The 18,564-nt window shown below is 38.6% G+C and overlaps 1 protein-coding gene across 4 annotated transcripts in view; it reads left to right on the top strand.

Annotated features, from left to right (window-relative positions):
* SLC1A2 (solute carrier family 1 member 2) overlaps positions 1–18,140 on the top strand; it is a 171,061-nt gene extending 152,921 nt beyond the window's left edge. For all 4 annotated transcript variants that reach the window (XM_021925903.2, XM_021925904.2, XM_021925901.2 and 1 more), the window contains exons 10-11: positions 3,980–4,211; positions 8,493–18,140. In XM_021925903.2, the coding sequence (XP_021781595.1) occupies positions 3,980–4,211; positions 8,493–8,564 (304 nt within the window). In that variant the 3' untranslated portion in view covers positions 8,565–18,140. The remainder of the gene's footprint in view (positions 1–3,979; positions 4,212–8,492) is intronic.
* Positions 18,141–18,564: the final 424 nt, after the last annotated feature.

Raw genomic sequence — 18,564 nt, 5'->3', positions numbered from 1 at the left:
CATGGAAGAGATGTGGTGGTAAAAAGAAAAAATATGGGGAAAACTTACTCAGAAATCCTGTTCCAAAAACTTGGCTACTTCAGTGGCTGCTTCTGGAGAGCAAGGATTTGGTGTCAAGGGTTGAAGAAGCAGTCGTTTGTAAACTTATGTCAACCACTTGAGTGGAAATGGATTTGTTAAACTGGAAAAGTCGTTAACCCTTTAGCATAGTATTTTGTGCTTTTGTTCAAAACATGGTATGTGAATGGAGTTATCCCCAAAAACGGTAGGACCCAGCACATAATGAGTGTCAACTATGGGCTAGGAACTGAATTTGTCTTCCTCAAATTCTATAAAGTATTAATAGTTATTTTGGCTACATGAGAAAAATTATGGTTGAGCAAGTGTCTTAGTCCATTCAGACTGCGTAACAAAATACTATATACCAGGTGGCTTATAAACAACAAAAATTTATTTCTTACAGTTCTGTGGAGGCTTGGAAGTTCAAGATCAAGGCACGGGCAGATTCTTTGTCTGGTGAGGGTCTGCTTCCTCATAGACAGCTATCTTTTCACTCTAGCCTCACATGGTAGAAAGGCCAACGAGTCTCTGTTGGGCCCCTTTTCTGAGGCTACCAATCCCATTCATGAAGGCTTCACCCATGTGACCTCATCACCTCCCAATGGTCCCATCTCCAAATACAATCACCTTGGAGATTAGGTTTCATCATATGAATTTTGGGGGGATGCAAACATTCAGATCACAGCAGTAAGTCATCCAGATTGCACAGTTAGTAAGTGGCTGAGCTAGATTCAAAACCAGGGCTGTGTGGTTCCAGGGTGCTTCTCAACATGTGGCAGATGCTGGATTCTGGAGTAGTACTCCCTGTGTTCACACTTGCTTTATGACTTTACTAGGATGTGAGACTTTGGGAAGCCACTAATCTCTCCAGGCCTTAGTTCTGTCATCTAGTAAATATGAATAATAATCCCTCTTCAGAGTTATAGTGAGGGTTAAATAAGGTAGTATCTATAAAGTATATTCTTTTTTTTTTTTTTTTTTTAATTTCTTGAGGCAGAGTCTCACTCTTGCACCAGCTGGAGTGCAGTGGCATCATCTCGGCTTACTGCAACCTCTGCCTCCCAGGTTCAAGCAATTCTCCCGTCTTAGCCTCCCGAGTATCTGGGATTATAGGCACACACCATCATGCCCGGCTAATTTTGTACTTTTAGTACTGTATTGTTAACCAGGCTTATCTCAAATGCCTGATCTCAGGTGATCCACCCGCCTCGGCCTCCCAAAGTGCTGTGATTACAGGCGTGAGCCACCATGCCCAGCCTATAAAGAATATTCTTACACATAGTAAGTGTGATATAAATTTAATTGTCCTCATCATTATCACCACCACCACCATCATTACCTTTGGTCTCTTTCTTTGCCAATAATGCAAATTATTCTGGGCTATGAGATCAGTGGGTACTCAGAGTATTGCTCTGGAAGACTTTAGCATTCTTTGAAATTTTGCAATTGGTCAAAGGTATTGGATATGTAAACTAAAAAGTATCTGAGTCAGGTCTCAATCAATTTAGAAGCTTATTTTTCCAAGGTTAAAGACATGCCCAGAAGAAAAAAACATGGAATCACAGTAACAGTCTGTAGCCGGTACTTTTCTCCAAAGATGATTTTGAGGGCTTCCATATTTAAAAGGGAAATGCAGTCTGGAGGGAAAAGAGGGAGAGTCTGGTCACTTTACTGAATCCACATGTTGCCAGGGAAAAGAAGCTGGTAGGGGAATAGATAATTAGGTATTTGTCTTGTGCTCAGTAAATTGGCACTTTACATAAGATAAGGTGAACATAGAGTAGCTACCTGTGGAGATATTTAACTATTAGCTATCTGCTTAGGAACAGAAGGAAAGGCAGTTTCTTGCATGATTCAACTTTCGGCTTTTTCTTTTTTTTTTTTTTTTCCATCTGACATAGTAAATTGGGGGCTGGAGTTTTTACTTTCCTTTCACAGATATGTGACTCAGGATACATTCCAGGAGGGACTGAAAGTATAGTGGAGTAGCTCCAAAGTAGACCACAACCATATAATGGACAAATAGGTCAGCTAGTTAGTTGGGAGTGTTGCCATAGAAATTGTGCTATAAATAGGGGTTAATGTTTTCAGGGGGTGATAGTAACTTAACTAGCCATATTTGGATGAGCTACCTAGAAGTTGCCACAAATATATTTGAATTGACTTCATACAATTTATAATAATATTAGAATTATACATCATAGATTAAATATTTTTTTGAGTTCCTATTAAATGTCCGGAAGCATGTAAGCACTTTGTTATCTTATTTAATCTTCACAACAACCTTATGTATTGGAGATTTTTATTATATTCATTTTATGAATGAGGCAACTAAGGCTCTCAAATGTCAAGTATGATCAGGGTTGTCACACAGGCAAGGGACAAATTGGTATTCAAATCCAAATCAGGCTGCCTCTAAAGTCCGTGCTTTTTCTTAACTACTGTCATGTATTCCTTCCTAAAACCCACATACTGGGACTTCTTAGCCACGTATTCCAAGTGCCTGATTTTGTGGATGACCTCAAGACCCAGTCTTCGTTCAGATGTAGACCCAATCACCCTGAGGCAGATTCTCCAAAGCAGAAGAGGCGCAAGAGCATTCTCAGATGGAGAGATGCCCACAAGAGTTAAACTCCAGCTCTGATCACAATTTTTCCCACATTTTCTTCTTAGTTGAAATCAGAAAGACGACCAGCTTATACTTTGCAAACAACTGGCCTTGCAAGGGAGCCAGGCCTGACTCTTCCTAGTGCAGCTTCCTTATTATTCTCTAATAAGAAATAGATTTAATAATAGCAACTGGAATTTATTTAGAGTTTGTTCCAAGAACAAGTTAAAGTTTCCGCTTTGCCTGGAACTAATATTATTTGAATTGAAAGCTACAATGTCCTGGACTAAGACTGTCTCAGCAGCATCTTTATGTAAACTCCTTCATTTTAATGTTTTTAAACATTTTTTGTAGTTTTTCAGCATCCTTTTAAGACTTTGAATATCTGGTAAACATGGCCAAAAGGATTCTTCACACTGATTTGACTTGAACTTATGGATGAGAGGAGAAAACTTACTCTTAAGAATTTAATTAGCTTTCCTGGCACTGAATTTCTGAGAGAGAGAGAGAGTTATCAACCATCCTTTTTTCAAGTTAAAACTTGCAACACAAGATTTGGAGAAGGATTTTCTTAATATTTCCTGATTCCAGAAACACTCTGGGAGATTTAATTTTTTTTTAGGTTAACAGAGCAAGATAAAGTATTTTGTTTTTTTCAGGACGAGTAGTCAGTTATAACACATATTGGTCAATGAGAAAATTATGGCTGGATTTCTTATCTAACAGCTGTGTCTGTGTGTGAGGGAAGTGGGTGCAGGGAGAAAGGAAGGCTTAGTTCCCATTCTTACAAAAACAATGACTTTTCTACTATGAGAAAGTTCACAGATGGTTAGTTTTTCCAGTAAAACTAATAAGTAACATAAGCAGAAATAGTGTAGAGTCTTCAAAAACAGAACAGTTTAAATCAGGAGTGGTTGCTGCACTCAGCTAGGTGTGTCTGGAGCCTGTGTACTAATTCTGATTTAGACACATTATTTTTCTTTAATCCTTTCTTTCCTCCTCCTCCTCCTCCTCCTTTTCCTTTGCTACTGGTTATTGGTGTTTACCATTTGCCAGACATTTTACCAAGCCCTTTACGTATAATATCTCACTGAATTTTCACACGGTCTATGAGAGAAGTATAAGCATCATCTCCAACTGACAAACAAGGAAGTCAAGGCTCATGAAGGTTAAGTAACTTGCCCCAAATCAAGCAGAGGGAAAAGGTAGAGCCAGAACTCAACCCTACGTCTCTCTGACTCTAGCCCTTGACCTCTCAACCACCACATAATACTGCTTCCTCACTGAACCTTTTCTGTTCTTTGTTCTCAGGGACAGGATGAGAACTTCAGTCAATGTTGTGGGTGACTCTTTTGGGGCTGGGATAGTCTATCACCTCTCCAAGTCTGAGCTGGATACCATTGACTCCCAGCATCGAGTGCATGAAGATATTGAAATGACCAAGACTCAATCCATTTATGATGACATGAAGAACCATAGGGAAAGCAACTCTAATCAATGTGTCTATGCTGCACACAACTCTGTCATAGTAGATGAGTGCAAGGTACATTTTCCATTCATGGATATCGAGACCTGTATATAGTAGTGCATGCTCGATTTCTTAAGAAAAAAAAAAACAAAACCATAAAGCCCTGCATGTATTGTTGTCACATTTATTTTCCTAAAGAATCATGTAACCCAAGCTTCTGTGAGTCCCAGATCATCTAATTCTGTGTCTAACGTGGCAGGAAATCAACAAGTCTGACAGAGAAAGAGTCAATCAGTTGCTTATTTTGTCCATGTGACATGAAACAACCATTGGATTCCCCCATCTACCCCACTTGACTAATTTGACCAGTTATCTTGAATATTTTGCCCAAGAATTTGCGGTTACTAGAGCTTTTCTGACTTTCAAATATTTGATTCCTCAATTGAAACATCAAGAGAAATCCCAAGCTGATGTACCTATCACAAGTATTGTCCTTGCTATATATCACATATTGGTCAAAAATGTGCCCACAGAACTTTACACAACTATCTTTTTCTTAATTATTTTTGTGGGAAAGGTGAATTTTGACCTGAGAGTACCTTGCTCCAAAAGTGGGTAAACAATTTCAAGTAAAGAACAGGTATCCTTCAGGACAATTATCCAGAAATGTCTTTTTAAAAACACTACATCTCAGACACTGCCTGGCTGCGCCATGCAGCATGGATGTTCTGGGCTCTCCTCCAAGCTGTTGGGTGCTAATTCTTCAAGCTTGATGGGCTCTGTCTAGCCTTCATTGTAACTAATTTGACATTGTCAAAGTCAGAGTGTCATGACCAGAGTAAAGCAAACTTGGAGAAACCCTGGCAGGTGAGCAGAATCAGCTCTGGGGGTTGGTTTCTAAAATGATTCCACACAGCAGCTGAGGACAAGCTGAACCCAGCCAGAGATCTCTGGTACCTTTTTGACTTCTGTTGACAAGGTCACATTTAATCACTAATTTCTTCCTTTATTACTTCTGGGTCATTACAAATACATACTATGGCTCTTGCTGGGCAACTAAGGATGTCACAGAAATAATTCTCTTTACTGGATTGTAACATAGGTCTAGAATTCTCGTGGACTAGCACAGGCTTTTGCTTGTCCTCTCTATGTAAGATACATACATGGGTGAACAAGGACTCTGAAACAAATTAGGGAGGGAAACCATCCATCAAGAGGCAATTGCACAAGTTTATTAATTGACTCAGTGAAAATGATTCAAATTATTAGAAATTCAGATGTACCTAAAGGACATGATGCATTCTCATGGAAAGCTGGTGTTTCCCACATCTGAGTGAATGCGCTGGATTATTCCCTGTCAAAATGTTAGTTTGAATCAACAAGGGTCAATAATCTTGTGAATGGCTTTATGTTCTATTATATTTAAGTACTTGTTGTGTGCCTTGTAAGGTTTAGTTGAGTGTCCCTGTCTCATTCCTGTGAGATCCTATATTTTGATTATTCATCAAGTATTTACTAAATGCCTATTATCTATAAAGCCATAAATTAGGCACTGGAGGACAGCAAGAAGAATGTACAATGTTGATAAGACTTGAACTCAAATTATTGCCATATGAGGAAAAGTTATGTAAAACAAAACATCACAATTTTTTTAAAATTTCATAATTATATTTGAGAAGAATCCTAGTGGTTAATTGCGTATGGCCCTTTTGGAGTTTCTCAAGAGGCTTCTTAATATTTTGTAGGACACTTTTTTAAAAAGAAGGTGTGTGCACGTGGAGATATCTTTAGATTTCAGACTTCCTGGATTTGTTTTTGAAGGACATCAAGCACATGAGGATAAATTTGCTTCTTTTTGTTTGTTTCTGAGACAGAGTTTCGCTCTTGTTGCCCAGGCTGGAGTGCAACGGCGTGCTCTCTGCTCACCGCAACCTCCGCCTCCCAGGTTCAAGCGATTCTTCTGCCTCCGCCTCTTGAGTAGCTGGGATTTTTTTTTTTTTGTATTTTCAGTAGAGACAGGGTTTGTCTGGTCAGTAACTCCTTATCTCGGGTGATCCACCCGCCTCGGCCTCACGAGCTGCTGAGATTACAGGCGTGAGCCACTGTGCCTGGCCAATTTGCTTCATTTTTAAAAGCAAACTATTTCAAGCCCTATAAGGAAATGTTGTGAATTATCCATATCAGTAGGAAGTAAGCTAATTAGCAGTAAGGCTTTGTCCCCAGTTATACTACTGTGACCCAGCACCTAAAATAGTGTCTGGCATGTTGTAGGGGTCTCAATAAATATTTGTTGAATGTATCCTTTTAGCATCTTTAGTCCTTGCTGTATTTCAGATAACGTTTTTGCTGGACATTCCATAGAGATAGTGGATCAATCTCTATATAAATGGTCAGTCAGCCAACCATCTGCAAATTCATTGGTTAATTAGCCTTTAGGTGACCAGTGGTCAAGCTGAGCAGGTCTTGAAGATGATGAAAATAGCTCTATTGGTTTATCAACTGTTTCAGCTGTTTACATTTTTAATGAAATGGTTGGGTTCAGCTCAGTGAAGGCTATTTTATCCTCAGCCTTTGCTAGGTAAAGCGAGTTGATTTTTCTCACTCTAAATCAGTTAACTGTGTTGACGCTGATGTGGGAAGGAGGCAGCCAGAGCCATGGAGATACATTTACACCTTTCTGAGGATATCTGGGTCACATTTATTTATTCCTTTGAGCTTCCTTATGGTTAATTCTGTCTCGCTATTTCCCACTTTTTAAAAACTGAGATGGGAGATGTCAGCACTTGCTGCCAATGCCATCCTCTTTTTCTTTTCTATTACCCAAGTGGTTGGAGCAGAGAGGATTGGGGAATGGAGTCCTAGCTTTCTTTAGCCCAACCAAGAAAGGAAATGCCAAAAAAAAGCTGCTGTCCCAGATACTTTGAAACATAGGCCCCAGTATTTACAAACAAAAAAAACAAAAAACAAAAAAACACTTCCCCCCAAGTGCTGTCTGGTCTTCCAAAGGCACCACACTGTGATTGATAATTTTGTACCACTATTGATGTGGTTCATCACCGAGAGCCAAATAGGCACATTCAAGATCATAGTGAACAGGCAACTTTCTCCAGGCAGACAGTCTGTCCCTGGCAGTCTTTCTTGACAGTTCACTGAAAGGGAAACAAATTTGCTGCAGCTCTGGTCAAAACTTTAACCATTTCAAGCATTGTTATGTCTCATTGGTCTGTGTATTCAAACTCTTGCCTGGTAATAGTAGTTTGAAGTTACACAATAGTTTTCAAGTTTAATCAGAATAACTGCATGTGGAGCTGTCATTGCTAATTGCATGGTCTGTTTTTCTGAAAAAAAAAAAAATTGAGGGGCTAATGGGGATTGGATGAATGGTTTTTATTTTCCTTTGCTTGATTCGTTGAAGGGCACTTAGTTTTCTGTTCCTAGCATGTTGTATGTGGTCATGATGCATGCATTTCACTTCCACTTGGGTAAGAAGAAAGTCAGATTTCTTTCAAACATTGCTGTGTTTGTCATGTCTTCATATTCTAATGCTTTCATAAATCCAGTCTCTCCATTATGTGGAATATCAGTCGTGGGTTTAAGTTTGCACATGACGTTGAGGACAGACAGAAGGTAAGCTAGGAAAACTACTTAGAAGTGGAGGGGAAAACCTCCTATTCTGCAAAAAGGTTCAGTTCACTTTGAGCCAGGGAAGCATAATATAGATGGTCTGGTAATAATATAGCATAATATAGATGGTAATTATATCTGATTATTAAATGTCTGCATTTAAGTAATTTAGATAAACATTGTCACCAATCTCAGACTTTTAATTCTCCCTACTTTTCTTTTTAATCTTTAAAGCTGGGATAGCTTATTTGGCACAGCGGAAACGTCATGATTTCTGATATAAAAATTAGACATGTATGCCATCTACCTGGTGTCATTGCAACTGAATCTTTCACATGCATGAGTAGAACTAGATACCTAGTTCTGGATTTCTTCCTCTGTGGTTGTATGGAGTAGCACGTGGGCACTATATTTTAAGGACTGTGTTATTGTGTGATGGATCTTTGGGTAGTTAGACACCCTGCAACACTAAAAACATAGTAGAAGTTATTCCCCAAATTGCAAAGCAGCTTTAATACACTGATACTCCCAAGGCAGATATGGATTTTTAAAATTCACAGATCACTGTTGAAACCCAAGACAGGCTCAAATTCAATTTGGAAAGAACTCCATTTAAAACTAATATTTCAGTCATGTTGTATAATCTTGGATTTGGTGCTTCTCCACATAACCCACAGGGCTTTTTTCTGGTTCATGGCCTGTAAGCTGGATGTTGATGATAATTATTTTCAGGTAACTCTGGCAGCCAATGGAAAGTCAGCCGACTGCAGTGTTGAGGAAGAACCTTGGAAACGTGAGAAATAAGGATATGAGTCTCAGCAAATTCTTGAATAAACTCCCCAGCGTATCCTATGGTAAATGATGATTTAAACAAGCTTTCTTTAAAAAGGAAAAAAATGAAAAAAATGCATATATTTCTATGTTTACTTAATCTGTTAGCCGAGGCTTAGAGGAGCTCTTGTGAGTCAGTGATGACAGGCACGGTGCTGTGTCTTTGCCAAATAATGCTTTATAACCGTCTAATTTTCTCACTTGTATTATTATTTGAATGGATGCTGCTGGAGGAATCAGTTTGAATTGAAGACATGTTCTTGCCAGCTTCACTTTTCTCCCTGGATGCTCTTTTCCCAGGGGACATGAGTAAAGCAGTGTGGTATACTCCAGGGACTTGGGATAATGAGCAAACACACAGTGTGTTATTCCTTAAAGTGTTCTCCATGTCTCGCCTTGTTATGCACAAGAGATTCTATTAAAAGCCTCTAGAAGTAACTCCCTTTAAAATGTCTAGTAGAGTTTGCACATGGGCTGATTAAAAGCAAATACCTGTCTTAGGGAATTCTGACAATTTATTTTCCATATGCTCTTTAAGCAAAATGTTTCAAAGAGAGTTTTAGAGGGAGCCATGCTCTTAAAGGCAGTTGATTAAAGAACCTATTACGTCTCTGCCTTACCCTGTGTAATCTATGAGAACAATGGTTGAAATTTCAAACTATGCTTCATAATTCTTTCTAAATTTGATAATTGATTAGAAAGTGTTTTATATATAACCACTGTACATATTGACAAAAGTAAGAGAGCACAGTCAACATAAAATTTAACCAGAGTTAAATATTCAAATTTATTTATGTTTGGTTTGCCTTCACCTGGTGTAGTAAAATCAAGTGAGATTATTTGGTATATGTTTTGCTTTGTTTAACCCAAAATATTATTTTTTGAGTTCCTAAAGACAAAGACATTTTTAATCTGTCAATTATTTCAGTCATCATGTCTTCATCCTAGAAAGCCTCGACATTTTGCTGTCCTCACACATGGAAGACACTTGTGTTGGCTGTGCCTCTTTTAATGTCATCTCTTGATGAAACAAAAATACTGGTATTTATCTAATATGTAGAAAGCATTTTGTTATCTTCTATCAAAGCACATAAAACCAGTTATAGGACACAATTGGAAGCAGAGCCAGTCTTCCTCCTCAATCTTCTCAGTAGAGAGGAACAGAAAACAAACATCTGTGCAAAACCCTATAAAAGTGACATTCCTATGGCAGAGTCCAGGCAGCCTTGAACCATGACGTGGCAACCAAGGATGGCTCTGTACAACTTCATGGATGGAATCTTGTTTAAGGCTGTGAAATGTTAAGGAATAAATAATATAATTGGTGTAGCACAGTGCCTTGCATGCAGTAGGCAGCCAACAAGTTCTTAATGATTGGTTATGCAAGCTAAAATTTTTAATGTCTCTACTATCCTTTTTTTATTGAATAATGCACAGTATTTTCCTAATGTTGCTGGGTTTGGGAGTAAGCTTGGGACTTTAATCATTGAGAAATAAAGCACATTTGACTCTAAGAAGTATGTAGAACCTTGTTTATAGGTGAGAGTAGGCTGTATTATATGAAACCAGCAGAGGGATGCTGAGATAGTCATGGTTTATAGAACCCAAATTCTCTGAGATGAGGGTGCTTATAGACCTCAAATAGCCTTTCTCATCTACTCCTTGTGACTTCTCTCTTCTAAATCAGATACCTTTGAAACATACAAGAAACATGAGATTCCAGTTGTTTTTGTCTCCTAAACCCTAGTTATTTTTGGATACGGATCACTACTGAACAGTATTAGGCAACTTTTCATTTTTGTTTTTTTTTTTTTTTAGATGGAGTCTCGCTCTGTTGCCCAGGCTGGAGTGCAGTGGCACGATCTCGGCTCACTGCACTGCACCCTCTGCCTTTCTGGTTCAAGCGATTCTCCTGTGTCAGCTTCCCAAGTAGCTGGGACTACAGGTGCATGCCACCACGCCTGGCTAATTTTTTGTGTTTTTAGTAGAGATGGGTTTCATCATGTTAGCCAGGATGGTCTCAATCTCCTGACCTCGTGATCCACCTGCCACGGCCTCCCAAAGTGCTGGGATTACAGGCATGAGCCACCGCGCCTGGTCAGAAAATGCATTCTTTACAGCAAATGTTGTAGGTTAAGGAGACAGTTCTTGGGTTTAGCTGTGAAACTGTTTAGGATTTTCTTTAAGTGGTGTTCCCAAGAGCTTTTCTATGGTAAGTTGGAGGCTCTAGGCAAAGTGTTTAGGAGCTTGTTGTTTTTTGCTATGGAAGGCCAACTTTGGGATTTGTATATATGGGCATGTTTCTCAAAGGAGTGGTCACAGGATTGTCTTCTCAAAACTCTGCCTGAAACCTTTCTGGTGTGTTTTGTCTTCCACTTTTTCCTAGCTATCCTATTAGCCTGTAAATATATCAGTAGACAATGTGTTTGGAAGAAACACGGTGTACAACTTCACAAAGCAAGTTTTTCGGGTTTGAGACTTACTGTTTGCAGGAAGTCTCATGAGAATATACTTAGAAAATCATACTTATCTGGAAATTCAATAAGTCATATTAAAAATAAACAATTTCTTGAACTCAGAACTAGCCTGAAAATCCAAAATGTATGTAGACATATGTCTATGTCCTCTGTTTTTTTTGTTTGTTGGTTTTTTTGGTTTTTTTAAAGCCTCATTTATTTCTCCCATGCCATGCCCATTTGGGATTTTCTTTGCCCAGCATATGTGCCATAAACAGAACAAATGGATCCAAGGTATACCTCTAATAACCTTTATCTGAATAGAATACATTTAACCTGTCAATTATATGTGTAGATTTATCCTAATTGGTTCAACATGTATATGAATGCTTGTAATAGTCTGTTACTGTTTGATAATGCATAAATGTTATATTTATATACAGTTACAGCAGGCCAGAAACATACACACACTGCATCCTGTAAGGTCTGTAAATCAGGGCTTTGGCAATGCCATTTTGTTATAGACTCATTCACTTTTTTTAGGAATCAGAATCATTTCAGGAGAAAACCAACCAAGTAGACTTTAATTCTTCTCTTTCTCATTCTTGTCCTTTGAGAAACCCAAGTGGAATCATCAGTTAATTACTTACTCAAATTCAATCAATCAAATCCAATGGGTGAGAAGAATGGCTTATCTTTCAAGGTAATGCTTTACCTTAGATCTTTGAGGGCATGCTTCCCATACAAAGAGCATCAGAAAATCAGGGCAATCATCTAGATCTCACAGATCTTCAACATAGGACTCTAGCTTATGACATCTGAACCACAGAGCTATCAGATTCAGTTTTTACTACCTATTGAGTGTGTAGAGACACAGCCTATGGTTTTGCTGCCTGCGGAAGTTGCCATACCCTGTAAAAGACAAATATTTCTTTCTCCTCTCGAACCACTAGTCAGCCTGGATATTCATGAAAGCTGAAAGAAGGGGTGCCAAAATGCCTAGCTTCTGGATTTAGACTCATGGAATGTGAGAAAGGCTTAGGAAAAATTCAAGTCATGGGGAGATTCCTGCTAGGTGATGCCAGGAATCCCAATGACCTGTTGATTAGAGAGTCTCTGGTCATTTCCACTTGTGCATGGAGAAATATGTCATTTGCAAATGTATCTAGTCAAGAAGCCCTTTTGGAATAAAGTGGTTGGGAAACTCATTTACTGGGTCCCCCAAAGGAAACCCAATTCTGCCATGTTTTTGCAAATACTACACGTCCCTTTGCTCTCAATAGCAAAAGTTATCTTATAGTGTTTTACTTTTGTCAGAATCAAGGCTTCGGCCACCGGTGCAATATTTTCCCATGGAATGCAGCAATAAATCCAAGTAGGTATATCCATGCTCAGAGAGAATTCTCCATAGTTCTGACTCCTGAAAAACAAGTCTCATCAGCTCTCACCTGGTTTGATGACTGAAAGTGCACAGCAGTTACACCCTAGTGGAAGTGATTTTTCTCACCTCGCTGCTCTCTAACTCTTACGGCTATCTAGTTGTCTGAGCTGCTGGTTTGTTTTACTTATTCTCCAGCTGAACTCATTCCAAGCCAAGAAAAAGGACCAAATGAAATTTTCAGTTATTATCATACTTGTTCCTTGAATAAGAATGCTAGAGTCTGGAGGTGTAAGAAGACTAAGTTAAAGCAAACAGCCTGAAGGAATTCTGGAGTAAGAGTTTTGTAAGTCTAGTTGTCAAAGAAGATAAATGGTCTCAGTATCTGTAGTAATTTCTGGTTAAGCCTAGAAGGATCACTGAGTGCCAACCCAGGCAGGTGGCACTAGAGGCAGATTGTTCTCCTAGTGTAGAGTGAGTTTCCAGTTGCTCATGAAACATGTGCTTATGATTTTCCCTAAAAGAAAACCAAATTTTCTACTCCTCCTCCTTCTTTCCTATCATTCCACTTATTGTTGCTGCTTTGCAAACAGACAGCTTAGTAAGCCATCACACAAATTAGTGTGAGGCTTGGTTTTAAAATAGATAACAGAGAATCTTGATTAAATAATATCCAACTTTGTAGCGTAACACAGCTAATTCAGGCAATGACATAGAGATGATAAGAAACAACATGGTTTGGTAGAGGGAACATTTGATTTCAACTCTGCCCATCTTTAGCTGTATGACTTACGTAAGTCATTTTGTGTCCAAGCCCCATTTTCTCCCATATGAAAAGTGAAGGGGTTGGATTAAATGATTAAAATCCCCTTCCAGCCCTGTGATCCCAACGTATTATGATCTCTGCTTTGTTTCCTTCTTAAGAGGCTTCCTACTATAAAATGTGACCTATTTACATTTTAAGTTGAAGGAGCCCACAATAATGAATTATCAGTTTAGATTTTTCTCATCCCCTTTGGGAGAAATTAAATTCAAGCCTCTATTCATTTTATGTTTTACAACAAGCTTGGAAGGTGGCCATGTTCATTCACAGTTGGATGTTTTGAGACACCAATACACGTTTTCTCATAAAAGTTCTCTCTACCTAAACTCACCTTCCTAATAGAAGTAGTGATTTGACTCACAAAAAAATGTTTCCAGAGTCACCATGAGAGGACTGGATGAACCTACAGCCTCACTCAAGCTCTTGCATCATTCCTGCTGTAGCAACAGAGCCCACTCTGAATACCCAAAAAACACAATTTTCTCCAACAATTCTAATTGCCAACCCAGTGTGGGAATTTGAGAGCCTTTGGCAAATAACCTTGAACACTCTTATGAAATTTGGTGCAACACTTACACAATCACGGCAACTGTTTGTAAATATCTTCTCTTCTCTGCCAGCATGTAGACATGCACATCCACTCACAAGTAAGCCCGCAAATTCATCTTCACATTTTCCTCTTGGTTTCTTTTTATCATGGGCATCACATTGCAGGAAGAGATGCTCTAACTTACAAGAATGGAATTTTCTGACTATCTTTGCCCTCTTCAAGGCCTGATGAGTTTCTAGGGTGGATGGGATACAATGCATGGTCTACAAGGTGCATGTCACCAGCCATGATCTTTAAACACCCTCTTGTACTTTCCAGCACTGCTGCAATGGCCCATGGCTGGCACCTCTGCTCTTTGTCCAAACTTCTGCTAAATAGAATAGTGTTGGTATTTACTGTGTTGTGAACTCCTTTATTGCCAGAGAAGACTTCAGCTCTTTAGGTTTGCAGGGGCAAAATGTAAAGCTAGGACTGAAAGGACAGGGTTTTGTTTGTTGGCCGGCTTTATTCCATTAGTGCAAAAAACCTGATGCAAGGGCAGCAAGATATACACAATTTCTTCATTGACCCATATAAGAACCTGTAGAAAAGTGAGAGATGCCCCAAAGTTCCTATTTCATTTATCCTAAATAATATCCTGAGTAACTACTGATCAGTTTTTCCCTATGTCCAGCCTTGCTTCACTTCCCAACCTCCAGGCCAAATATTCATTCTGATATTTTACAAAGTCCTTCTGGTTTTTACACAAGGCCCTTTTGTGCTGAGAATAAAACCTGCTATTGAAACAGATCTCACTGCTTTGTAGAGTCAGCAGTTGACCTAAAGAATGGGTAGCAACAGGTCCTCAGTTTCTCTGAAGACACCCCCAATCCTTGGGTGAGTGTTGGAACCTGACAACTGACTGTTAGCCTTGTCATCATCTCCCCTGGAGATGGAGATGTTGTTTTCGGAAACTCACTCCTTCTGGGGCACTATTTCTTCTCACGGCAACCATTTTCCTTGCCTGGAAACAGCCTGTTGCCTTTGGTGGGGGGCAAATACACACACACTAGCCAAGGAAGTTGGTCCAACACATCTCTGAGGTTTCTCCCCCATGGACCCATGGAGCGAATTCCCTGAGATATATCATCAGAAAGTTGGCTGTCTGGTGGTTTGATACTCCATAAGTTACTTCCGTTATAGAAACTCATCCTTTGGCATCTAGATTTTTCTACAAATCACCTTAACTCCCTCCCTTTCTCCTTCTCCTGGAAAAACCTCAACATTGCATCTCCATGTTGCACAACACAGATCAGATTATCTGGTCACTATAGAGATTTGTATATAAAAAAACTACTTTTTTGAGGATTTTGTATATTGTTTTTCTATTTGTTTTCTACAGCTTGAGGAAAGAGCTGGCAAACTGTGAATCTAACTTGATCTTGTTGCCAGCAGATATATTTTGGCTTCCTGGTAAGAGTCTGTGTTACCAGGGACAATATATTGCCCTCTGATCAGTATTGCACCCTAAATCCACAAATTCCTCCAGCCTAGTCTTACATTTTTTTAAACGAATCCCCTAGTTTGTTTGCTATTATTTATAAAGAGCATTAGAAAATGTATTTATAGACCTGGATATTATATGTTTAATATTAATTTAGCCTTTAATAATGTTATAGGTTTGTAACTATTCTTCAGAAATTATAAAGAACTCAGTGTAGACTGAATTAATCTATTTAGTATCTGTAATTTTGCAGACATATTTTCTTACAGTATTTTCTATGTAACCACACATGTAGAATTATAACTAATTAGAGCACAAGAAGTTTCTTCAGCAATTTAGAGCGATCAATTGTTTCTTGACTATATAGTCACATTTGACAAATTTAAGAATCCAGTCCTTAGTGATGCAATAAACAAAATGAACCATTAAGAACAAGGAATTGCTCAAATCCCTTAGCTGGTGAGGATATGCATCTAAATAATTCATCTTTTTAACTCAAGGAATGGTGCTGGTTTTTAAAATTTTTGACACCAGGCCTTGTTTTTCCAGCTGAGCATTCTAATTTTGCTTTTCTCTAAGACTATCAAAGGCAAGGTATTAATAGTAGGATTATTTTTAGATCAGAATATTTCATACCTTCCTGAAGGTTTATGTGAAAATTGGCTTAGGAAAACTTGGAGTAGCAGAGACTGAGGATGAGTGCTAGAGATGAAATCAGGACAGATTTGTTGCAGTTAATTCTTGTCAAGCAAATTGGTGGTAAATGTCACATTGTTATGTGAGTTGAGTACATATTTTTAAAGAAAGTTTGAAAAAAATTTTAGAACCAGCTATGAGGCTATACTGTATCACTGGGGGCTGGAAGTAGGGGCTTAGAATCATACTGAAGAAGAAGCCCAGGTAGTTTCTGTCCTCAGGTGAATAACGGACTATGTAACTTTCCTGAAAGGTAAAACAATAGCCACTGCAAAGACGAGGTGTCTTACTTCCACCAAATACACTTTCTGAGATGGTGGTAGGGCTAGTATTTTTACCATGGTTTAAAAAGTAGTCAGTTACATAGAAAGTGTATTGGTATGTATTTGAACCTGCTCTTCATTAAACAAACAGATTAGATGTACCCTCAACTGGCAATAATTGTATCTATTTTCAAGTACAGCTAGCTGTCAAAGCATGAAGCTCTTGTGTATACACACGGACACTTGGTTCACGCATGAAGAACAGTGCCTATGCACTTTGTGTAGCTATAATGTAGGGATCTAGGTGTAATTTCAGTGAAATGGTGTATAGATGTATTGTAATTTAATGTATATGTTATTTTTGGCTATTCATCTAAATGCAGTAGACATGTTGATCGGTGTTTTGCAAATCCTTCTTTTCCTTCTTAGATAACTAGTCGTGAATCATTTCTCCTCTTTCTCAATGTGGTTTGGGAATATATATGAGTGAAGAATTTATCTGTGAATCCTTTGTACTGATAATTGTTTGAAAGTCTGTGTGTGTCCAGCACCTTTGTAAATACACAATTCAGAGCAGGGATGGGCTGGGTGTGTGTCCTGGTTCTTAGTGAAAGGTCATCTCATGTCTGTATAATACATGGTGAATGCAACTGTGGAACTTTTGGTTACCTAGACTTAGGTAGGTTTAGAATGAGAACGTCCATCTACAGTCCTTTGCTTGGTGGATTGGGCTCAGAGAGACAAAAAGTTAGTCTGCCCCTGTGCATATTAGCATCATGTCTTTAGAGAAAGGTCAGTCTCTCTGGTTGCCAAATACTCCTCATGATGCTCATGACTTAAAGGTTCTGAAGAGCCTTGTCGCCCTTGAATTTTTGAGTCAGGGTACAGGAAAAACATTGCTGACTAACTAACTGCAAACGAACATGCAGGTGAAACCCCACAAAAGCACAGTTCTGGCTATAAACTTCACAGTTCTCTGTAAAACAATGTAGAACACTAGAAGCACAGGAATAGTCAGTGTACAGCTTAGGGGGTTGTAGAGGAGCAACTGATGAAGCACAGGTCCCACATATATGAGGGAGTATGACCTCCTCTACCTAATACGTTCTGTGTGCATGTTTTGAATGATTGAAGATGGTATTAACTGTTGCAAATATACACTTGCCTCCTAAAACATACATTCTGTATAATTGTCACTAAATACAATGCTGTGAGGTCTATAATTTCTGTAACCCCTTTCTCCTCCCCAAGGATAGAAAAGAACTAGTCATTGCTATAGGGAACCCTGAGTGCCCTACTCTTTTCCCAAGAAGGGTAAAGCCTACAATATCATCAGGGGGCATGAAGCACATTAATTTGCAGTGGCTTCTTCATATGAAGAGATATGGTGGACAGGCTAATTTTTCCTTGAAAATGTGACTTTTTCAACTCCTTTCAAATTTAGGATGGAATACTTCCTGAAATAAAACTGGGCTTTATGCAGGATTCTCTTTGAAAATTCTTGTATGTCCAGAATGAAAGATAAAAATAATTGTATTCCTCACATTCACAATCCCCGTTGGTCTGAAGTCATGTAGCACAGAGCATCTATAGCACATAGTGTTTAAAGACTAATGAATGCAAAAAGATAAATTCTTCAGCTAATTTTTGAATTGTTTCTCATATATGGTACTAGAAAAATGCCTTGTTGATGAAGCACATTTTGGGTAGTTGAGGTCTTTTGTTTTCGCCTTTAGCTTTCTAAGCTTTCTTACAATGTGGACTGATTACTGTAACATTTCATGTGTAAAATAACTGGATATTCTTTATATACTGGAAATAACCTGTGAATCCAATATTTCACTAAGTGTTTTAACTTTCGTGTATATATCTCTCATCAATAAATGTGGATTTCAATTTATTTTGGTTGTTGCCTCTTCTTTAATTCCCATTTTAGACTAATTGTTGGTTACATAGTAGTGTTCCTTTTGCAGAAACTTATGAATTGATGGCTACAATGTTAAAATGAATATTTTCTAGGAAGCCTAAATATATATTGGAGTTACATCTTGCAATCTAAATTAGTAAGTTGAACAAAATGGTATATTGTCAATGAATCAGTCAATATGGGGTAGCCCCCAAATCTCAGGGCCTTAAAACAACCAAAGTGTATTTCTTATTCATGTGACATGTCTGTTACCAGTTGGCTGGGAGACTCTGCTGTGTTCTGTCCTCACTCAGGATGTATGTGGGAGGCTCCATCTCCATGCTTTTGCAGCTGCCAGTGCAGGAAGAGGAACATAACAAATCTTACGTGGGCTCTTACAGCTTCCCCTGAATGTATG

The sequence above is a fragment of the Papio anubis genome, chromosome 12 (assembly GCF_008728515.1).
Source record: "Papio anubis isolate 15944 chromosome 12, Panubis1.0, whole genome shotgun sequence".
NCBI lineage: Eukaryota > Metazoa > Chordata > Mammalia > Primates > Cercopithecidae > Papio > Papio anubis.
The sequence above is the reverse complement of the archived record's forward strand: the minus strand, read 5'-3'. Positions and strand labels throughout refer to the sequence as shown.